Source organism: Vanellus vanellus (assembly GCF_965231255.1).
Source record: "Vanellus vanellus genome assembly, chromosome: 2".
NCBI classification, from domain to species: Eukaryota; Metazoa; Chordata; class Aves; order Charadriiformes; family Charadriidae; genus Vanellus; species Vanellus vanellus.
Genome location: NC_138906.1, coordinates 166,167,438 through 166,192,118, shown reverse-complemented (window position 1 = coordinate 166,192,118; position 24,681 = coordinate 166,167,438). Strand labels below are relative to the sequence as shown.

General features: G+C 40.6%; 1 protein-coding gene across 1 annotated transcript in view; it reads right to left on the bottom strand.

The window, feature by feature from the left end:
• Positions 1-279: 279 nt before the first annotated feature.
• The window catches only part of DENND3 (DENN domain containing 3), a gene marked incomplete at its 5' end in the record, with an annotated part of 45,171 nt that continues 20,769 nt past the window's right edge, over positions 280-24,681 (bottom strand). The window contains 14 exons of the mRNA XM_082499345.1: positions 280-1,817; positions 4,900-5,037; positions 5,167-5,282; positions 6,321-6,454; positions 9,784-9,944; positions 11,184-11,323; positions 12,546-12,653; positions 13,135-13,264; positions 14,201-14,371; positions 14,900-15,162; positions 16,447-16,968; positions 17,584-17,765; positions 18,064-18,167; positions 22,356-22,452. Of these exons, the coding sequence (XP_082355471.1) occupies positions 1,617-1,817; positions 4,900-5,037; positions 5,167-5,282; positions 6,321-6,454; positions 9,784-9,944; positions 11,184-11,323; positions 12,546-12,653; positions 13,135-13,264; positions 14,201-14,371; positions 14,900-15,162; positions 16,447-16,968; positions 17,584-17,765; positions 18,064-18,167; positions 22,356-22,452 (2,467 nt within the window). The 3' untranslated portion in view covers positions 280-1,616. The remainder of the gene's footprint in view (positions 1,818-4,899; positions 5,038-5,166; positions 5,283-6,320; positions 6,455-9,783; positions 9,945-11,183; positions 11,324-12,545; positions 12,654-13,134; positions 13,265-14,200; positions 14,372-14,899; positions 15,163-16,446; positions 16,969-17,583; positions 17,766-18,063; positions 18,168-22,355; positions 22,453-24,681) is intronic.

The following is a 24,681-nucleotide window of genomic DNA, read 5'->3' as shown; positions in this document are numbered from 1 at the left end:
GGAAGTTCAATCTAAACATGAGGAGGAACTTCTTTCCTTTGAGGCTGGCAGAGCACTGGCACAGGCTGCCCAGAGAGGTGGGGGAAGTCTCCCACTCTGGAGACATTCCAAACCCTCCTGGACGCCGTCCTGTGCAACTGCTGTAGGTGCCGCTGCTCTGGCAGGGGGTGGGACTGGATGATCTCCAGAGGTCCCTTCCAACCTGGACCATTCTGTGATTCTTGTATTGGCTAAGAAGTTACACAGGAAAAAAAAGAAAGTACAAAGAGAGGCCAGAGTATCAATATAGTGTTTAATATTCTTAAAATTAAAAAAAACCCCAAGCCTAAAAAGGTAAAATTTCAGTTACCGTCACATGATAAAACCTTTCATCAGCACATCGAAAGAGCTAGAAATATTCCATGGAGTATATTTCCAGTAGTTTACACCTCTACTAGGCCTACACTGGTTTATATATATTAACAAAAGTAGCAGCCCATTTTTTCCTTCTATTTACAATATTTTAAATATAGTATTCCACTTTACTCAGCAGTGATGCAGAGAAAACTATTCTGCACAGATTTATTGTTTTACTTGTAGATAATTGTCATCAATGGAAAAAGCAAAAACATCAAAAAGTGATTAGGGAATGCTTCTCAGGAGAGTCCCCTACACTGCAATCTGATGACGCTCGCTTCAGTAATTAAGGAGTAGTTTGATGACTTTGAGGAACTTAAAAATTAAGCAGGTTCCATGCAAAATAACAGCAGTTCCTCAATTACAGAAACGGCGACTGAAGGGAGGAGTGGCAGAGGTTTGTTTGCACAGTAACTGAAAGGTTGTTTCCAAAAGCCAGTGTAATATATATGGGAATTAAATAAATTAACAGCTTCAGAAGGGGGAAAAAAAAAAAGAATGTGACAAACTGTTATAAATGCCAAGTGCTGTGCATTGTTTTTAAAGGAAAAACAAGTTGGAAAAGTAAAACAGTCATTAAAAGCATCCAAGTATCTTGTTTCACCAGCAGGGAGCTCTCAGCAGGATCCGGGAGAGCCTGTCTCTGTCTCCATTTTAAATAAAACAGCACCATAAATATACATACTGGGTAACGGAGAGCCTCCCCAGCTAAACCTAGCTGCTAGGTCAGAAAGATACTCAGCGTTTACAGTAACTCCACAAATCCAACAAATGCACTTAGTTTTTTTTTCTTTTCGGTGACCATTTTCAGCTCTTACAGGCTGTGAAAACAGTATCGAATCCCATTTTTTAGGCAACCCATGCACTGCCGAGAAAGAGCTCCAGTGGAATTACTGAGGTGGCGCTGGCGCTGTCAGTCGGTGCAAACTGCACCACGCAGCCTGGCCCGTAACCCCGATCCTTCACAACACCACATATCAAGTCTAAAGCCAGCGATCCCTCTATTCACATTTCCTTTTCTATATCAAACGTGCAGGAGCAGTACAAGGTGCAAGGAGAGCTTCACTTCTATTTCGATTTTCTACAACAATGTAGTACTACAATAACTCAATAAATACCAAAAAATAACACTGACAGGTGATCGAAATATATGTGAAATGCTGAAGTAAAAACACAGCCTGAGGTCTTCGCTTTTTTCCAGCACAGGTAGAATAGCTTAACTATTCCGCTTTCCAAATGGCAATCTTCCCTTCTTCCTTTCCAGAGCCGCTAAGGACATATCTGTCCTCTGCCGAGCACAGCGCCTTTACCGTATCAGCATGACCAACCAACTCTTTCTCCACAGTCTTCTTCTCAGCACTGATCACGTAGATCTTCCCTTTGCTTTTGCCTTGCGATCTTGCACTGCTGCCAACCCACACCTGGAGTGAAAACAAAACCAAACCATAGTCATTTTCAATACTTCACGCTTCAGTCTGGGGGATAGTGCCACATTGACACAGCGAAGGTTCTGTCTTGCTGGGCTGGAAAAGGGAAACTCTGAAAATTTCCTATATATACAGTTGAACACCCAGCTGAATCATAGAATGGTTTAGGTTAGAAAGGACCTTGAAGACCATCGAGTTCCAACCCCCCCATAGACAGGGCCACCTCCAGCCTGGCCTTGAACACCTCCAGGGATGGGGCCTCAACAACCTCTCTGGGCAACCTCTTCCAGTGCCTTACCACCCCCAAAGTGAAAAATTTCTTCCTAATGTTTAATCTGAACCTGCCCTCTTCCAGTTTAAAGCCATTCCCCCTTGTCCTATTGCTACACACCCTAGTAAAAAGTCCTTCCCCAGCTCTCCTGTACGCCCCCTTTAGGTACTGGAGGGCTGCAAGATGTCCCTGCTCGTTGCAGGGGGATTGGACTAGATGACCTTTAGAGGTCCCTTTCAAGTGAAACCTTTCTATGATATATATGTATCTGCTGGAGTTCACATCTATCTCCCTCTCAGACTCCCTGATACTCCTCAACCTACGCCCCTCCTCCTGGAGCTCTGTCACCAAGCAGAGGAGCTCCTCCTTAGAGCCCTGTCTGGGAAGCTTCCTCAGTGGTAGCGGGTGCAGAGTTTAGAGAGGACAAGGCCTTCTGCCAGGTGGATACCATTGCTCCACAGTCGAGCCGGCAGAGTTACAGCGCCCTTCCTGCTCGAACTGCCACCCCATGCCCTGTTTGCCTGCCCTGTTCAAAGTTCTCCTGGCTGGTAGCGCTCCCCAGAGGTTTCGTCTGTAGGTGTCGGGGCTTGGCCACCTTTGCTCCTGGCCCTGCCCAGGTGTCCTCAGCTGCTGTGGTGTGAGCTGCGGGCTCCTGCTGGGTCTCTCGGCTCCCCTGAGGTTCCCCAGGTTCAGGAACCCTGCTGTGCACCGTGCTAGAGTGCTCTGCTGCCGATTGTGCTGGCACTGGAGCTGCTCGCTCTGACAACTCGTCTTTAGTTCCACAGACCCAGTGCAGGGAGTAAGGCCGAAGGTGTCACTTTACCGCTGTATAAACTGCAGCATGCCCGTATCTCGAGTGCTGTGTGCAGTTTTGCTCTGCACTGCAAGGACAGAGAAAATTCAGGGAAGAGTAACTAAAACTATCAAGAGAAAGGAACAGTTGTCACATGAGCAAAGATGGAAAAAGCCAGGACTCCTTAGGCTGGGAAGAAGGCTGGGAAGAAGGCAACTAAGGAGGGATCACATTAAGGTTTACAGAATCATAAAAGTGCAGACAAGCAGAATGTAGAACCATTGTTTGATACATGCCGCAATTAGAGAAGTACAAGACACACGTGGAAACCAGTAAGAGTTCAGTTTCACCTAGAAAAAAGTACTTCTCTGTACATGGCCGGCAGTGAACTACAGGAACTGCCGCTATGGGAAACTGTGGCACCAGCGAGTTCAAAATGAAATCAGATCCACAGAGATTGGGTCCAAAAATAGATAACAAAAGACTAAGGCAGAGGTGCACAATTTAGTACCCCTAAACAAGGACCATGGACGGTGAGGGCACTTAAGGGGAACTTACTGCAGATAGCGGCCAGGTTCACAGGCCCTCCCTACATAGCATTGCTATTGCCACCGTTAGAGGCAGAATATGGGGTCAGCTGCACCTGGTCCGGCACAGCAGAAAACAGCTGTGGTCTTCTTGTGCATAGTTTTGTACCGGGTAAGTATCCACCGCTGTGTATTAGTAACGTTTGCCAGCCAGAAAGCATCCTATGTCAGATAAATCGTGCAATTGGTTTTGTCTCAAGTTTCTTAAAGACAAACAATGGCTTGTTTTTAATTAAAGCATTTAAAAGCAAGTCCGTGGCAGACAACCCTACCAGTGTTGTTGCTAGCCTTTACCAGGCTGTGAGTTCATTCTCAATAAGCGCAATGCTGTGTAGAACAGGAATATGGGTGTTCCAGCTACTACAACGGGCTCCAGACACCCCCTTGGACATCCAAGGCTGCCAAGCTGTTGGCAGGCTGAAAGACGGCACATTGAACACTCGAGATGGATCACACAGGAACATTTTCCAGTTGTTCCTTTGGTATCAATGAGTTGGACTACAATGGTAGTTAAGGTGGAACTGAGTGAGGAGTAAGCGGAAAAGAAAAGGAACAAAGTTCTTAAAAAGAACAAAAGAGAGTGAAATGCCTTGGAGTTTCCAAACAAACCTCTAACTCCCTTAAAACGTGGGTTAAATATATCCATCTCTCCTTTGCGGAAGGATATCTCAAAAGGTTTTTCCATTTTGGTTTACAAATCTAACCAAGGGCTGAATACAGAGAAAGCTTCCCTATTTCCTGAGGCGCTTGATGAAGAAAGACATTTTTTTCAGAAGGAAGGAGGGAAAAGCTGAGAAAAAGATTCAGAAAGTTGCTTTCCCAATAGATTTATATTAGCTATTTATTTGCAAATTAACCCTAAACCTGTCCACGTGGTATCACAACTACAATCATCTGCACAGCTACTGATACCATGCAGAAAGAGCAGGTATACAGCCCGAGGCAAATAATGACAGGGACACAAGATGCTATGGTAGGAAGCCATTGGCTCCTTTGGTCCCTGTTGAGTTAGGAATATGGTAACTAAACAAGAAAAAGGTCATCTATAAAAACAGGCCAGCTAATTGGCATTTATTGTTTGTCTATTAACCTTTTCCAAGGCTTATTCTTAGGAGCCCTGAGATTAAATATCAAGGGATCTAAAATTTCAGTTTCTACGGTTCCCTGAAAATGTCAATGGCTAATAAAAGTCACCACATTTAATTACCCATGAGGCTTTTGGCCTGACCGTGCACTGTGGGGTATACCTCTAACGGCCAGTTGTGCTGGGCAGTCATTAGCTTCTCTGATTGCAAAGAGGAATCAGCGTTTCAAACCAGTATGTATGCAAACACCCAGTAAGGAAGCTAACCAAGAGAGCTGCAAACAAACAAAAATTCAGTAAAGAATTCCACAACGGGTAAAAACAGTCCAAATGTCTCTCACCTGATTTTTAACTCGTATCAAACACGTAATCTCAGAGCAATCTTGAAGGTGAATCTTTTGAGGTGTACTTGTAAAGTCTTTGGTGTTCCAAATATACAGGTCACTGCTCCCTGAATAAGAAGCCCACACTTCGTCTCTCTAAAGCAGAGAAAGATACATTTAACATGAGCACTGCTGACAGGAAGTATATTGTGATAAGTAGCTACAGCTTGTAATGCCACATAGTCATGCTTTGTTTAAACTCTATTAACAGTTTAAATGTAATACCTCAGGAAAGAGCTGGAAGCAGAGAAAGTAGGAACACACATCCTTCAGGTGATGCTCAATTTTCATCTGGAGTCGAAATTCATGAGTTGACACTACAAGTATGCAATTTCCAGTACCTTCAATGTTAAAGATAAAGACTTAGTAACAGAAGTGCCCGCTTCCTCCATCTCTATAAACCATGGAGAAAAAAAAGGCAAAATAAAGTGGATGGATCTACCAACTGTCTTGGTACTCAATCAACAGTGAAATCTTTGAGGTAATTCTTCCTGGTTTTCACAGTATCTATTTTTCAGATCTGTTCTTTCTCTAAACACTAGTTGCTATTCTGCAGTGCACATACCTGTTAGTTTAGAGTCCAAAAATGGTAAGAGGAGAGGGAACAAACTCCTTAAAAGTAGGGCATCTCATACCTAGGTTCTCAAGTACACATTTATTTTCATTTACAGAACTGAGAACAAGTGTCCGTGCTACAAAGTTAACAGGAATAATCCTTCACCCACCACAGCAATGGCAGCATTGCTACTGCCCACAGCAGGACCAGGAATTCTCCAAGGTTTTAGCTGCTGTTCTTTTAAGATATGTTTGGATCCAGGCTCTTGCGTATGGCAGTAGTGAGAATCAGCGCAAAATTCTTGAATTGGTCACCATTTATGAAACAACTTCAAGATGATCTTTTACCCTAGCACAAAGCTTTACTTCATGCATCTGAACTCCTACAGAGGGGATGACATTTCTGGAAGTGGTCAAAATGCAAGTCTGGGGATTACCAAGTCAGACCAATACTGTAAATCTAGCTGAAATAACAAATGTGATTTGCAACCGCTATTGCTCCTCTAAACTTTAAAAGGACTTTCTCAAAGTTTCCCATTACAATTTACAGGCATCGCCAGGGTCAGACAAGTACAGTGCAGCCAGAAGTCACGTCCTGCAGCAGGAGCAATACCTCCCAGAGCAATCCAAACTAACCATCTGTATAAGTGTTTTAGAGGCCTTACCTACTGAAGGCTGCTTAAACAGACTAAGTGGAGAATGGGGGAAGAACATCACACACACACGTAAGTCTGAGATTAATGTATTGTTCTGTCCAATAAAACAGTGTATTATGTGAAGATGCAATTTTATTTTTTTTTTAATTATTTGAGGAATGAACTTACAGCACCACAGTTGGTCATTATGAAGCTTGATAGAAGTGAGGTTTTGGCAGGGCAGCTGAAAGACACGGTTAACTTTCAGGGTGCTGATGTTCCAAGCAATCACTGTTCCATCTAAACTGCTTGAGTAGGCTTCACTGTTGGTACAGATTAAAAAAATAATAACAATAGTATAGTGTACATTCATGTTCAGAACAGAATGCATACACAGAAGTGACTTACTTGCAAAATAGCCAATTTTACACTAAGCCGTATTAACATTCTTCATTTCAGAGACTAGAAGAGTAAAGCACAGTAACGATTTCCAAAAGAAAATGGACTGAAGTCCAAAAGGCTTCAAGGCTAGATACTAACATTATTTTAATAGCAAACAATTAGACTGCTTCAATTCTTTTAAACAAGGTGACCAGAGTCTTGAGCGGACAGGAGCATGTCCATCCTGTGCCCACCAAGATGCCTAGGGAAGGAACTAAACTTCTTTTCTCCCCTCGCTATTCTCTAGGTAGCTGCCTCTAGGCAGCTGAATGCATTTAAGCAACCAACACCTCTGGGTTGCAGCCGAGCACCCAACTTTCAAGCTGCTCATGTCTCCTGTTGGAACCAAAGTATTCTACTACAGATATTTTTTTCTTCTTAAGATTATACTTTACAAACTCTGTACCACTGGAAACACTGCAGGCTAATTCAGAGTTCTAAGCGAACTAGAGCACACATTACATCACGCATGAAGAGTTAAGTACAACAAAAAATTTCCCTACAATTCCCCGGAATAACATTGCCTGTTGGATTTTCTCTCTTTCTCTCTCAAGTTAGGACAAAAGTATCTCAAAACTATTTTTCTTTGCTACTGCTGTGGCGATGCACCCACACACACACACTTCACCCATAACCACCAGTGGGGGTCGTGATGGCTGCATCCAGCTCACTCTGGACTTTGGGGGACAGACAGCACACAGCAGGCACGGGCTGTCTGTAACAGTGACCCAGATGGCTCACTGGTATGCAAATACAATCTCAGGGCTTAGTACTGGGGCTAGTTCTCTTTAATATCTTTATCAATGACTTGGATGAGGGGATCGAATGCACCCTCAGTAAGTTTGGAGAGGACACCAAGTTGGGCAGGAGTGTTGATCTCCTTGAGGGTAGGATGGCTCTTCAGAGGGATCTGGACAGGCTGGATGGATGGGCCGAGGCCAATGGCATGAGGTTCAACAAGGCCAAGTGCCGGGTCCTGCACTTGGGTCACAACAACCCCATGCAGCGCTACAGGCTTGAGGAAGGGTGTCTGGAAAGCTGTCCGGCAGAAAAGGACCTGGGGATGCTGGTTGACAGTCGGCTGAATATGAGCCAGCAGTGTGCCCAGGTGGCCAAGAAGGCCAACAGCATCCTGGCCTGTATCAGGAACAGTGTAGCCAGCAGGACTAGGGAAGTGATCATCCCCCTGTACTCGGCACTGGTGAGGTCCCACCAGTACTGTGTTCACTTTTGGGCCCCTCACTACAAGAAAGACATGGAGGTGCTGGAGCGCGTCCAGAGAAGGGCAACGGAGCTGGTGAGGGGTGTGGAGAACAAGTCTGATGAGGAGTGGCTGAAGGAATTGGGGTTGTTTAGCCTGGAGAAAAGGAGGCTGAGGGGAGACCTTAACGCTCTCTACAGCTACCTGAAAGGAGGTTGTAGTGAGGTGGGGGTTGGTCTCTTCTCCCAAGTAAGAAGTGACAGGACAAGAGGAAATGGCCTCAAGTTGCGCCAGGGGATGTTTAGATTGGATATTAGGAAAAGTTTCTTCCCTGAAAAGGTTGTCAAGCACCGGAACAGGCTGCCCAGGGAAGTGGTGGAGTTGCCATCCCTGGAAATATTTAAAAGACAGGCAGATGTGGTGCTGAGGGACATGGTTTACTGGTGGTTCTGGCAGTGTTAGGTTAATGGTTGGACTTGATCTTAAATGTCCCTTTCAACCTAGACAATTCTATTCTATAAATATGACTATAAGTCAATCACATTACTCTAAAATAGCGGACAGCCCAGGGCCCGTTGAGCCGTCCTGCACAGCATCAGTCTGCAAAATCAGGATCTCCCTTCAAGTAGGGACACCTCTCAAGGTTACTCCTTGAGGTTGAGAGATTCTTTGCCGCAACAGATTCTTGGTAAGTGACTAATAGTATGCTAAACTTTGAAATATTAGCTAAGTGATATAAAAGATTGATTGCACATATATAATTCTTTACACATAAACCGTTGACCAAGTCTGGGACTACGATGGGATCCAGCCACACCTGGACTCCTCTCTGAGAAGGCGTTTAGAAATCAAGGGGGTCCTCTCTAAACCTTGTGACTCAACAGAAGGGTCTCCCTGTCAGTTTTCACTGACCCTGTCCTCTATGCAGTAAATTACCAAGTGTACTTTGCCATCGAATCTTGTTAACCTACTGTTGCATTTACCATTGAACTTTGTTAACTCACTGTTTTATATCAATAAAGTATATTGCTGCTTCTCTCCTATGAGTGAAATGCATGACTCTATCCACAACAACTTCACCTGAGAAAACAAATTATACTAACCCTTTTTTTTTTTTTTTTTTTTTTTTAAAACCTTTAACATCTGTTGTTTTCAGATGACAAAAACTTTTTCAGAAGGTTCCAACAACACGTAAGCAAATTCTCCCTGAAACCCAGTTACCCCTGCTACAGCACTGGCAGAGCTGTGGCTGATGTCCAGTCTGGCCTGGGAGTTGTTGCTCCCGTGGGAAGACAACAGGTTAAGGCCTCCAGCCCACACTCTTCCCTGGGCCACCAAAAGACCAAAAAGTATTTTGCCTGAACAAAACCATAAATGTATTATTTCTTTTCCAAACAGAGAGGAAAAATCCAGAACCACACTGTCAACATTTAGTCAATTATGTGCTCAAAGCAAAAATGAAGTGGTCTTTAAACTCCCATCTGTATTGATTCATCATTGGATGTTGCCAATTCCTGGCTGCTCTCGTCCTCATCCAAAAAAGCATTCCTTTATCCTCTTTGTTCCAAAGTACATAATGCTCTTTTTTTAAAAAGGAAATTCTTAGCTTACCATATACAATATGGGAGCTACAAAAATGGGCTAAATGAAGGCTTATTTTAGCAGGACAACCCCCCCCCCCCATTTAAAACAATACATTCTTTCCAACATCTAGGAAAATCAGGCACTTGTTTCCTATATGGGCTCCTTTTCCTTGACCACAAGTTAACTTTGTGCCTTTGTTTCAGTCTAATTAAAGCACCATACTATATCATTTCAATCTTTAACTAGTCCTCTGCTCACTGTGGGCCAAATTCTTTAAGCTGGTGAATACTGTTCTAGCTACAAAAAATGGCTTTCTGTTTAACCACAGGAGGATTCTCTATGTGTCCAGGACCCTTCTGGTAGTACAGACGTCCTCCACGTTTGCTTGTATATGTATTTTTAAGAAAATGTGGTAATTAAATATACCTGGGTATTCCATTCTTCTTCTCCACAATGATGTCTGTAATATCAGAACGATGATCATTTAGTTGCTTATTACAAGACATACTGTGGGTGTTGATTATATAAATGATGGAGTCTTGAGAACCAATCCACACTTGACTCTGTTCTACCATGATCATACAAGTCTGGGGAGAAAAAGCAGGATTAAATAAAATCTAGAAAAAAACCCACTCTTTACTGTAACACAGAAAAAGTCTATATTAAGCTGCTGCTGTTTTCTGGTGTAAGATAAGTAAGATACCAAGACTTGACACTCCAGTATTCTATCCTTTGCTCTGCTCCATAAATAATGTGACAGGACAGATGTCTTTGCTGAGTTTATCCTTCAGTAAATAGGATTAATAATGTATCTTGGTAACTGACTCAAAGCTGTGGTTCCAGGCCCAAATAAAGTAAGAGTTAGAGGGCATTGGGGAAACCACAGAAGTTAGTGTATTTCTCTCTTCTGGATTAGAAGCTGTCCTAACCATCTGATACAAACACACTTCCTACTTCAGTTAGAAGTAGTGTCTAAGTAAATACTGTCTTCTCCTCTACTGTCTCCAAAACATCCTTCCTCCATTCAGAAGCTCTAAATTTCTCTCCCTCCTGAGTCCTGTCAGTTCCGAACCTTTCTCCTCTTTTCTTTCTCTTCTTTAGAACAGGTTGGTATCTGACTCTTTTCCTGGATTTCCATCTTCCCTCCACCCAGCTCTTCACTATCAACTTTACCACTCCCTTTTTGACTCTCTTCCACGCTCACCCACAGTGATGTTTCTCAGCTTTCACACAAGTCACCTATCCAATCCCTTTTCCTGCATATTCTCTCTACTGTGTGTTTTTTATTCAGTCCGCAGCTCTGGTTCAGCTTCCCCTTTCATTGAATTATTCTTTTCAGGTGGTCTTTCACAAGCAACTCTTTAACCTGCTGGTTGAGTCATCTTCTTTTAGAATGCTCTCTCTCTTTCAGTATCATCCAGCTAATTTCCTTACACCTTTCCCCAGTTTCCAGTTCTTCAGAGCACAAGTGACTTTCCATCCACTCTTAGGGCTTGTCTCATCTTCTCTTTATACTGATTCTCTCCATTATTCTTTCTCCTCAACTGTTTCAAACCCACCCTCCTGCCCCAAGAAGCCATACCATTAGGCCAGCAGGCCCTCTTGATATACAATCCATCACTTCCACCAGTTGGGTTGTTTCATTATGAATCCATTTTATCTTCTTTCTGTTTTCCTTAAAAATCTCCATTTCTCCAAGTTAACTGAAGCCCAGACAACTCAAATGCCTTTCTATAACTTCTCAGGAACGACAGTGATTCAGGATAATACAGGCTATAGCAAACACCAAGCTAAAGCAGCAATTGTGATACCTGTGTCAGTCTTACCAGTTTAGAGTGGCCCATTTTGAAACAGTGTTGTTGAATAGACCAGGTAGATGCATCAAAGACGACCACTTTCCCCTCATTTAAAGCACACCATAGTTTCGGATGAGCATTGCCAGGTCTTTCTGAAGGGTCAAGGTGCCCTACAAACGAAGCAGGGAAGATGAGAGAGGTAAAAGAAAATAAACCACTTTTGGGGACACGTGGGAAAAATATTATTAGGCAGAGCAGCTTTCTAACAAAATCCCTCTGTGTTCTACAACTTACATCAACAGCTAATGAATGACACAGCTTTCACAATGGATTTGTGCTTGTTCTCGTCTAATTGTTGACCTCACCTTATGGTTTAATCTTATACTTCAAAGTTATTCAGAGCAGAGATAATCTTTTTCATTGATGACTAATTGCTTAGCTAACCGGTATTGCAGGAAGGCTTTTAAGCCTTATGAAATACAACTAATAAATCTACTCAAATCTGCTCCATTAGAGCTCCACTTAGAAGCCTCTTACTAGAACGAAAGAAAAGCACCACTGAACCCACTACGACCCACCCACCCACATACAGTTGCTCCTGCCCACTTTCTTAACTTTGGAATTCCACTAACTTTACCCTTTTGTCTCAAATTACCCAAATACTAGGAATTACATATGAACTTACTCCAGAAGACTAGTAAGGCTATGAAGTTAAGAGTTAGGAACTTCCAGAACTAACATATCTGCTACCTAAATTCATGCCCATTGCACAGAGTCCTTAACTTTTTTTTTCTCCAATGCTTTTTGAATCAGTCAGATACAAATGTGCCACGTGTCACACAAAAGCTCGCAAGGAAATTGACACTGCTTTCTTCAGGGATCGACTTAAATTACATGCGATGAATAGTACATTAGATCACATACTATACAATAAGAGTCATGGGCATATAGGTGTGGCTGGGATTTCAAGAGGTGGTACACTATTCCTTGCACTGTGGTTCAACCAAACACCCCCACATGACTCTACTGAAAAATAAAAAAATAACAATGAATATTGATCAGTGGTGGAGCATCATTCATCCACGCTGCTCAATAAATGAAGCAGAAGTCTTAATGGGAAATCAGCACATTAACACATAATTGAAGTCTATTATAAGGCATATACACTCAGGAAGACAAATTAAGACTGTAAAAGCTATGCCTTGGAGTACCTTAATATGCAATGTTACTGTTCTTTCTTAATGATTTTCTGGTTTAGTATTCAATGCACAACCAAAGCATGTCAGAATGTGAACAAAATCAGGCAGTCATAATACCAGGTGTTATGAGATAACATGCTTTATAGGCTAATTAAAGCCGGGCTAACATAGAGAAAGCAATACATCACCTTACCTGGGGTATAAAGCAAGACATCTATTGCCTGTGGAAATGTCTCACCAGCTGAGGGGTTGATCTTGTGCTTTAATGTCTCTGAAGTTGTTTTGGGGATCATCATAGGCACTAAAATAGATTTTTAAAAAGGTCACAAAGTGCACACTTACGCCTAAGAGCTAAGAAATAGATCTATAATACTTGTGAATAAATGGTGCTGAATTCTTATTTCATATTTCTCACTTTTCTTTCCCTCTAGCCTTAGCTGACTAGGAGAGCCCAAACGCCATTTGTATGAATTCTGGTAGCAGAAGCACGCATACAACACCCATGCAGTTTAAACAACCAAAACAAAAGCACAGCATCCAACATGGAGACAGACATGCCAACTAAGGTTCTGATGCACAGAGGCAAAAAAAACCAAACAAAACCCAAGCCCATAAGCTTTCTATTAATACTATTTAACAAACTATGTCTGTGAAAGTGATATCAGACTAACATCTTTTTATATTTGTACAGATAATCAGTTTGAAAACTGGAATATAAACAGAAAAAGCTGAGACAGATGATGCAACAACAGCAGGCTTTGCAGCATTGCTATGTGACTGACCTTCATTTTTCATCCTGTCAAAATAAGACAATTTAGAGGCTGCATATATGGTTTTGGAGGACTGCAGGGCACCAACTACAGCATCCATCAAGAGAACATTCGTCAGTGCTTGCTGAATATACTGAGGATCCTAAAGACAAAAGTCTTACTGTAGTTTATCTATTGCTCATTATTCTTACAAGTCTCCACGTTCAACAATCACAACGCATGTGATGTTTAGCACAAGCACCAGCCAGTTGCTGCCCTGCAGCATAATTCATGCTACTTGCAGTCAAACCCCACTCCCACACCACATGTTCCACTCCCAAGGAAGGTCATGGAGCCAGAAGCCAGTGTTAATTCATTATGCTACAAGAAGTATTTCAGTTCTGGCACAATCTTGATACAGGGTGTGCAAACAAAACCACACGAATGTCACTGATGGAAAACATACAGCGGACACAGGATGGATACCCATTTTCAGGATGGATCTTTCCTCACGGGAGGGAAGTACACATTATGCTTCATCTTGACTAAAGTGATTCAAATCCTTCCTGAAGAAGCACCAAGCTCCATTTCCACTATTAAATTCAGCAGTCATGAAGAATTATGTGGTTTAAATGGAAACCCTGCTCATATGATCCTTTTCCTCAAGGTTTCTGTGGCAGAAGAATACACCTTCCTCTATTCACTGAAAGGATCTATAACCACCAGGGTTCCAGCATGACAGAACTCTTTATACACATTGTATTTTGAAGCAAGGTGGGGAAAATTTTCTGTTAGTTAGGATGACTATTCTCATTTGTTGTGAACTTAAACTATTTCACAGAACTAGTGAATAAATTAAAAGTTCCATGCCAACAGGTGAGAAAAAATATCCTATATTTTTAAATGTAATTTATCTTTTTTCTTTTTTGTATTGTTCCAGAAGTATCATATTTAGAAGTAACAACAACAATAAAAGTTTATTACTTAGCTGATGTTTGCTGAATCCTAGAAATTCTAAGATTGATGCATGAATTATTCAGAACAGAGAGAGAAAGCACGTACTTCATACTTATTCGGTTAGAAATTCCCATATTTATACCTTGTGATCGTCCGCCATTTTCTTTCCAGCCCACATTTCTTTCACTATCAGGTACCAGAGATCACACTCAGTTTTAAGGTTAGCTTCAAAGGCTTCTTTTTTAGATAATGTTTTAATCCTCAGAGTAGGTATTCTCAAAAGAAGGAAAGCTACAGTCGTGCTCTTAACATCCTGGGAATGTAGGGAAACAAAGAAAGCAAGGAAGATGCAACATGCAATCACAGATAAGGTGCAGTACTCATCCTACAAGGCAACTTTCTCTATTAATAACTGCAGCTAATGATTTCAATTGTCCATCACACCATTAAGCAGAGATGGTTTTATAAAAATGTAACTTTCAAAAAACATCACACAGACAGTGGGTGCAATCTGGCTGGGTGACAAGCACGCTTCACGTTCTTAAACTTCTCTAGTTCTGTCCCCCATGTGCTGTGCTTTGCACCTTTCTGTACATCTGGAGGTTATGGCCTCTAGACTTTTATTCTATGTCATCCTAGCACCCGGCAAACCATACTACATCAGCCCTGAAATTCTTGGTCCAAAGACCCAGACTTTGATCTAATCGCTCATAAGTTACTGACTTGAGGTACTTCCTACACTTCTTACTGAAACTTTAAGTTGAGAGACAGATCTCTGCAGAACAGAACAGGGCCTATATCCGTAGGCATGCAAGAGAACAAGAAGTTACTGGATCCTCACCTCTATATCCCTGAAAGCAGCAATCTGGACGTAGCCAGGACGTCCTCCTTCTGTCAAAAGGAACAAGCGCTTTTGTGTCAGAGCTATTTTTCCTACACCATAGTTAGTTTTAACTGAGCAGGATAACTTGTAGACACATTCATTTTTATCTAGATGCTCTATTACTGTTGGTGGCAGATTCACCTCTTGAGCTTCTGCTTCAGTTTCTTTCCAGTAGTTGTAGAAATCTCTGAATGTTTCAGGATCGATCTGTTTCTGATGTCCTAAAAAAATTTTTAAAACTTATATATATACAGTTATACAGATTTGCATAGAAAGACAGCCTTTAAAAAATACTAACTTTCTAATTGTGTCTCTAACAGCATAATGGGTAAGCAAGGTGCAAAAACTCCAAAGAATGGGCCCAGAAAAAATTAAGAGTCAAAATTCTTCTCTCAAGGCAGAGAGATTCCTCTGCAGTTAGCCTAAGCCATAGGTCCCATGCATGTGGCATCCTCTCTTCCACCCTGCTGTAAGGAGGGAGGGAGGAAACACTGTGCCAGTCTTGCTTTTTTAAATTCATTCCAAAAATCCAGTCTCCTGATGGGAGACGATTTGTACTTCCCTACTGAACTGAATACTTTTCATTGCTACTTTCCAGTTCCTTATTCTACTGAATGCTACTATATCACATACTTACCAACCTGGAATAAAAGCTAAAGTTGTAACAGTTAAAGACTTCAGCAATACGTATTCTAAATAATCAGTTATTCTAAGAATTCGAGTGTTTGGGCTACAGAATCTCAAACAAACACAAATTCTTGTGAGATGTATGCTACCCCTGGCTTCAGAAAGTCTTACACAGTCTTGCTATTTTGACCAACATTTAATCCTTTGTGGCCACAAAAATTACCAGAGTAACTAGGCACAGAAAGAGAACTGAATAGCATTTAATAAAAGCACCTCGCAAACTAGGTTTTTAGAAACCAAACACGAGATCCAGATCTCATTCAGGAGAGAAAAAAGTTCTCTCAAAAATAAACGTCACCTCTCCTTTTGCTATGAGGACCATCCAAGAGGAATTTAGCTGTAACTACTTGAAATCTGGATTTTGTTAGATTATTTTTAACAGATTGCCACCTTGCCATGTTGTCTAGTGGTTTTACAACCCAGAAGTATCTTCCATTAGCAACTAGGACAGTCTTATATTCACTTTACTCAGTCTAAGCCAAACCAGAACTGCACACCATCAGATCACAAAACTACCTCACCTACACAACCTGAAAAATTGTCAATTGTGTGCCCAAATATAAGTAGATTCCTTGTCTTTATTGTGGATGCAAGTATAGGCATTCTTGTATACATTAAATCTATTCTCCATAATTACCCTAATTAAATAAAATTGTCTATAAAGTTCACATATTATGAGATTTGAGAGGCCCAGAAAATCTTGAATAATAATCGAAAAACAACTGGAGACAAAAATTTTATTTTGGTGCATAAAAAAAGGGTTTGCAATTGTCATTGCACCGATGTAGATCGTCACTAAAAATGTATCTTATACTCACCTACTGTTAGGGCATCAAATAACCGATGTATAGTGTCTATATCTTTGACAATCCCAGATTCCTGGATTCGCTTCACAAAATCATCCAGTTGCATGTGTGTTTTTGGCAATTCAAAGTTTTTTACATGGTCATCTATTTTCATAACTTCTCTTTGTTTTTCCATCACTCGACTCATCAGCTTCTTCAGCTCAGGTTTGCGGTCTGCTTGCAAACGCTCAGAAGGAGGCATGGTTTCCACTATTTTTCTTACAAGGTCAGTAGGGAAAATTCTTAAGTCTGTTTTATCTAGGTTCTGAAAGTCAGAAAGTGCATTTAGTAGTTTCCCTTGCATCAAGCTAATAAGTCCCCGGAGGTAGAAATACCTTGCCAGCAATGCTGAGTTATCAGGCGGTAAGGTATTTATAGCTTTGCTGAGATGGTTGAAGAAGTCTGTATAGTAGGAGTGAACACACTGGAATATCAGAGGAAAGTGAATTTCTGGGATTTTGAACGTACTGACTGATTTGGAGGGCATTTTCACAGCTAAAAACAAACAAACAAAAAAGTACACTGATTAGGATAAGCAGTGAGTAAAAGCATGAGCATCTTCACAACCCGCCATACTACAAACAACAAAAATAATCCCCATCACAGCAACATGCAATTACATTGCATGAAATTCAAGTAAGATTACAGTTGTGCTAGGGACACAAATATATTTCTATGTCCACTGTCCTTATTATCAGAATATTCCCTAATCTGATAATATCAATTTGGGGAAGGGAAAAAGAAAAAAAAAAAGGCACTCAGTTTCTATAGGACTTTCTTTGTTAAACAATTATATGTGTAAATGTTTAAAGGCAGTGGAGAACTGGACATAAGGTCAGTAATGACCGAACACGGCTACTACTCAGGAAGCAATACTACAATATAAATCCTACTGTGAGTGTTTGGTCTTCTATGGCACAGCAAAACTTACAGCAGACTACAAACTGATTTAACATGCAAGAAGAAGTACAGACAGGCCCCAGGTCAAAACAACCCAGCTCACCCTTTCTTTTCAGCATCTGACACTGTTTCTGTGAAAATTATTCAGTGATGTCACCCATAAAGACAACAGAAAAGACACTGTATTTGTGCAACACATTCTTCCCTTACCAATGCCTGTTTCTATTCTTCGAAGTGAAGAATTTCTAGTAGGGCCTTCTGGCAGCTTGATATCTTGCAGATTAGGCATACTGATTACCATACGCCTACTGATCATGTACTGTGGATCAAATCGTTTAGAAGCCATTTTCCCCATAGTCAGTCTTCTTGGTGTATGAAACATCAAGTTTAATCTGAGAAAAATAGTTTTAAAACTATATAACTAGTTTTGAAATTCAGTACACATACATACAAAATTACTAATAGATATTTTATTTTTTTGGTATGATAGTATTAAGTTAAAATTGTAGTATCAATTTACAACTTCAACAGCTGTGGCTGGATGTGTTTGTATCACCCTTTTACAGTAAGCTTAATAAAATGGCCTATCAATCAGTTATATCTTATCCATAGATGACACAGTCAAAAGCAGTTTAATTACTGATTCCAACAGAAGATTCAAAGCCAGACTAAGGAAAGAGAAAACTTTACCTGTCCTCTTCAGACTGGGTACTCAACTCAAGTCGAGCAAAAGCATCCATCTTTCTGTTCAGACGAGCTTTAAGAAAAGAGTGAAACATGTAGGTCTCTAAAACCTGTGAGACACAAACTGGTTAACTGTGGATCATTTACAAAATACATTCTTATTAGCATATTTTGCTCATTTTTATTACCTTTACATATACAAAGTTGAGAATTTCCAATTTAGCGATCACAAAACCAAAAATCATAGAATCATTTAGGTTGGAAAAGACCTTTATGATCATCAAGTCCAACCGTCAACCTAACACAGCCAAGTCCACCACTAAACCATGTCCCTCAGCACCACGTCTACAATACTTCTGGGGATGGTGACTCCACCACTTCCCTGGGCAGCCAGCTCCAGTGTTTGAAAACCCTTGTGGGGAAGAAATTTTTCCTAATATTCAATCTAAACCTCCCCTGGCATAACTTGAGGCCGCTTCCTTTGGTCCTATCACTTGTTACTTCGGAGAAGAGACCAACACTCACCTCTCTACAACCTCCTTTCAGGTAGTTGTAGAGAGCGATAAGGTCCCCCCTCAGCCTCCTTTTCTCCAGGCTAAACAACCCCAGTTGCCTCAGTCGTTCCTCATAACACTTGTTCTCCAGACCCTTCACCAGCTTACTTGAAAGCTTCAACAACAGAATAACTAACTCATTTTCCATTCATTTTCTGTACTTTCATATTTGCTGAGCTGCAAACAGTAATCTCAGAATATATTTTCAAATAAAAATGAGAAATACTGAGCAAAACAGAGTTTTAGCTACTGAAGTTTAACAGTATATTTTCTGCCTGTAACTAAGTGACACTAATATTGTCTATGGTTTGTAATAAGACATTTGTGGCACTCCAACATTATGACATCAAATTGAAAAGACAAGTGAGTCAGCCACCTTTTCAGCTGGCAAACCCCCCAAATTGTTCCCTGTTACGGTAATTTTTGTGGTGCCACCCAGAAATAATACCCAAAAGGTCAAATTGCTACTTTTAGCATAGAGGACACCATAAGAATAGCCAACGGTGAATTAAAGAGAAGTGGAAAGCTCCCATCTCCCGCCATGTCAAATTTAAACAAGAAAAAAGGCTACAGTTCGAGGCAACATAAAATGTATATTATATAAATGTTAGTTCTAGCACAGATCTCTCAGAAAATTAATCCATTCAGAAAATTAAATGCAAACTTCATCAGGAGACAATATTGTTATAACCAGGAATCCTGTCTTTATGTTTATACAACCTTCAGCCTTTACAAACATACTAACAGAAAGACAGTTGTATCTTTGAATGTAACTATGAAAAATTACTTTGATTAATAATATATCCCCGAGGCTTGCCTAAAGTATCCTTGTTATTACTGGAATTTATCACAGGACAAAAAAAATCCCAGAAAACAACAAACCAACCTCAAAACCCCACTGATCAGATATCACTGCATTTTGATGATGCTTTTTAAAAGCAAATGAGTCATAAGTAACCTAAGTACTCTGAAATTAATGGAAATAGTTCACCAACAAATAGGTCATTCTTATTCAAGATACTCCTTATCAATCCATTTGCAACATATCCTGTAAAATGGCATCTACTAAAGCACTAAGATTTCTGCTTTTAAGTATTTCTCCAGTAGATGGCATATTTTGTTGGCAATTTTATGTACAGGAGATGACAAGCTGCAGGAACTGACAGGGTCCTTTCTAATGGTTTTTGGAGTTCTCTTAACATAATTCTAGATACCCCTAGTAACTACTCTGTATTGTGTTCTCTTATAAGATTTAACTGAAAGCAAACCTGCCACTATGTTACTTGGTATTTAAGTGAAACAGCTTCTCAAAGCCCTTCTTAAATATGCACATCTGAATTTTAAATTTCAATTCATAAAACCAACACTGTTTCACATACAGCATTAGAAACTGCTACTGAAAATATTTTAATTCTTTCTATTCATTTGAAATCCTGGTCAGAATGTTTCCTATTAATTTCTCTCCTGATGACATTAATAGCTTCTTTTTGATTTTTTCCTTTTTGATTGTTTTTAAGAATGTTTGCTAGTGTTGCAACCTTCATCCAACAAACATTATTTCCTATTTAGGAGTCATCAGTTTGTTATCTTTGAATTGCCAGATATTCTGCCAGGTTTGGCAACTACCACTTAAGTGAAATGAGATACTTTTCTGATCATTTCCTTCACACACTGATATATCTTTTCAATGGGTGTTCAGAAACTTTTCTTATCATATGCTTGAAGTCGGAAAAAAGCAGGGAACAAAAAATGGTGTTATCAAGCACAGGCTGTTGATGTTAAAGAAGAGATCTTTTTGCCAGGTCTAGAACAGTTACTTGAGAGATCTAACTGCCAAATTCTAATGGCAAAAGAAACCTCCGTAACTTTCATACGCACTCACGGAACATAATTAAAAGCAAATATAAAATAGCAGATGCCCTTTCTTACATTCCTTGTTAAACCTCTGCTATGACCCACAGGTTTTTTAAACAAACTATAGTATCACCAAAATAAGCCAAAACACAACCCAATAATATTTTACTTTTGCGACGCTTAAATAGCACGTGTCTCACAGTTGGTTAGAATACGAAGCTACTCAATAAAGTATCTGTTAAAAAATAAGATGCAAATTGCATCAAAGGCTGCAAGAAGCTGAGAAAGATGTCTTGCATCCCTTCAGAAATTAGGTATTGACCACAGACACTCCCAGTTTAGGGTAACAGTCTTCCAAACAATTATGTTTTCATTTAACTAAAGTAAACTTTTTATGTCGTTAATAATCATGACACTAAAAAATTTTGGCTTGCCATGTCAGGACTGAATTCTCCTAGAACACTATACATGGCTAGACACAAACCCTTAAAACATGTAAATTCTGTTTCTCACACACACACCAGTTTAGTTTAATTCTTTGAAGGCAAATATTAACTTAATCAGGTGCAAACAGTTTAATGTAAAATAATTGCAAGGATGAAATTCTCAAACTTCCCACTTCTGGGCAAATTACCCTAACACTGCAAGATACTCTCGCAGGAACCTGCGTACTCTCCTTCTCCCCCTGCTCCTTTCCTTCTGTTCCCTCTTCCCTTCTCCTTCCTTCTCACCCAAAGGATCTCCAACCTTTGATGGCCAGTGACAGTCCTACAGCAAGGGCATGGAGAACTGCTCTCAATTCTACAGCCTGGTGACCAAGACACTCTCCCTTTAATGAGGAAATTAAACCCACCCCATTTCCTTAGGATATATAAAGCCGTTACATAAAAGGCAGACTGATGCGCCAGTACTGTCTATGCTCCAGAGGAAGAGAGACCTGCATCCTTCATAAAAACCTGGCTTGCTGTATACAATGGGTGAAAATTGAATCATTTTGGAGCTTCAGCAGATCAAGCTTACACTAACGGAACGATCAAGTTGATGTGGGCAGGCGCAAAAGGGACTCAGGGCTTTTACAGAAAAACTCCACAATCCTACAGGGTTTAAAATTCAGGTAAGTATCTAATAAGCTGAGCTAGCAGGGGGGCTAAGAAAAACTAAGTGGGTATTTCAGGTTGTCCTTTAGCCTCCGGCAGTACTGGGCCTGGCCCAGGGCTATGCGCTATTTGAATATTACTTCATGGGCTTCACCAGCACATAAAATTAAGCTACGATTACTCTGCCTAGTAAAGCACGCATAAGCCAAATCAACCAATATGTCGCACATGCCCTGTGACAACGAAGGCCCTAAGGACACCAGTGCCACTCTTGTGCTCAGCCAGCAGCACCCATTCGCTGTGACACATGGTGGGAAACAGGCGCGTGGCCTGGAGCCGAGCAGGCATCCTCAACTCCGTGCCCTGTTGCTCAGGCTGCAGATAAAGCAGGTACTTGGATTTGTGTCATTTGAGCTCCCTTTGGCTGTGCTCACAGGCTTGCTGAAAACTCACGTCTACGTACGGGCTTCGGTCCAACCAGTTTGGGCAGGTGCCCGCGCTTAAAATACAGTTTAGATGTAGCTTTACTGACCATCTGCCACAGGTTAATCTCACCCCTGAGGAATTAGATTTAATTTGCTCTGGAATTACATAATACCTTGCTCTGCAAAATGCTGCCTACTATTTTATGTGTTTATAGTAAATAAAATACATTTGGTAAAGCATTCTGTGAAAGTTGGTGGTTCAACAACACCACACAGACCAAACTGTGACCATTTTATTAATTTTTGTCATTAATGCTAAAATACAGATTAATAACAGAGAATCACAGCATATTTAACATTGCATTTACCTTTCTGTAAAATGGCTGGTCTCCGATTGCCCTTGTTTTCAGAAATTCTTCACTGTTAAACACTCTATGTTCATAATTTAGATGGTCTTTTACCTCCCTGGAAACAAAAATAAGTAAATTAATAAATATCCTTGGCAATTTGTAAGCAACTTGCACTTTTGCCGTAGCAGCAGCCCATTGGTACTACTAGAAATACGCTGCAGCATCAGAAGGCAAAATAGAAATATGGTGCAGTATCAGAAGGCAAACTCAGTTTTAATGAAAAAGTCTGAGTTACTGAATCATGGAAAGAGAAGGCAAACTCTTATAAGACGTAAGACAGGCTACCTGCTGCCACTGTCATTTCAAATCAGCAAATTCACTTAGGGTCTGTGGGATCAATTTTAGTAACCCACAGAGGCCAATCTCTATATTTAAGTCATGACTTACGCTCCAATCCTGGAATTACATTTACATACAGTTCCTGAATCACATACAACCCATCCGTAATGCTAAAAAGACAAGTGTGCCTACCCACATAGGCAATTTGAAAGATGTGATGTGACCTCACACTGTCCCTTTACACTGTAACACGCACATGAAATATTATAGATTACATAGTTTTTTGCTGCATTCTCAAACTCTGCTTATAAAGCCAGCAATAACTGGAAATTGTACTAAACTAAAGAGACAGAACTATTGAAATAAAAGAGAAAGCAAGATAAAGAACTGATGCATATTTCAGGATACGCATGGTCCCAGCAGGCAGCAGAGGCCCTATACTATCCTTCGAAAACCAGACGTCAATAGTAACTTCTGTGCCCCAAATGTGAGCCAGAAAAAATGGTTTCAGGAGCAGAAAGTGGGATTTTTTTCAGAAAAAAAGCTGTTCTCTGAACTGAAATCTGGGAGTAAGAAATGATAAGTTATTTAAGCTAGATATGTGCAAGTGGCTAAAATCAGGGCTCCTTTTATTCTTACATCTTATTTCATCTACTCATGCTGGATATTGAGGAATACGAAATTACCATGAAAACACATGAAAAAAAGTAATTTGGTAAGCTAAAATTTGAATGTAAGTACCAAAGGGGAATCTCGTACCCATGCAGAGATCTGGCAGGTCTACACATCGCTTGTCTTTCACAGACCAGTGATAACAGTTTATCGAGCCATATGGGTTCAGAAAAAAGATGGTTAGTAAAAGTATATAGTTCTATATAATTCTACATAATTTAGCATTGTTTGCTTTAAACACAGAACCTCCACACACACAAAAATACTACAATGCTTCACTGAAGACAGTAGCAGCTGGCAGCACAGCTGCATCAGAGATTTACTTTCCTTCACTCCTGGACGCTGGTAGATACAGCATTAGAGGATAGGAGAAACAAGGCTGAAAAAAAGAACAAAGAAAGCAAGTTTCAAGGAAAGGAGAAAGAAAGCAAGAGAAGAACCAACCCCTCTGCAAAACGTATTATCTCTTAGCATCAGCTCATTTTTTGTAGCCAAGCGTTTAGTGAGTTAAAGAGTTCAAGCTGTTAGCAGCAAAATGCATTTCTCCTCATCTTTACCTGGAACATATTGTTGCCAAACACTGAAATCCACCAAATCCCACAGTGGTAGCACATCAGTTTGTAAACGCATTTCATTTTCCACATCCAGCTGTGCTAGCTGTAAAGTCTGTTCTATTCTCCACACCCAGAAGCTATTGTCCCCCTGGAGGGCCGAGCCACTTGTATGAATGCTCTCTAAGCTGATCCAAAAAAAGCGTGCAGGTTAAGAGAGACCTGGTATTTTGACTACAGAAATTAACCCAGCATCTTCTGACTGAAAGCATTAGGGAGCATTCATGTGAGCAATTCGGTAGCTGATCAAAAGTGAGCACCACTTCCAGCAAAAGGCAGCAGCAAATAGCTGGGAATGGTTATCTGCACAGCTATTTGCAGACCTCTGTCCATATAATCAGATTCTTTAGAAATACCAGGTAGGCAGTTTCATTTTCATGGTCACGCACGTTAGTATTTATATAAAAAGAAATGAAGCATACGCAAACTAGCCACCCATTTGCTGCACTTTTTTGTATAAATCACCTACTACACTTCCATTCCCTCCCCAAATACAAGCAAATCTTAGCAGGATTTACAACCAGTATCCAGACTGATAAGGTAAAGCAACTGTGGGTATTAACACATTACGTTAGATTAAGAACAAGGAAAATTAGCATACCTGGACCTTTTTCTAGAGGGAAAAAAACCCCAAGACTACCCCACATCATTACTAAAATGTCCGTCCCAACCACACTCAATACCCAGCATTTATTGTGCTGGCACTTGGTCCTCGAGCTTAA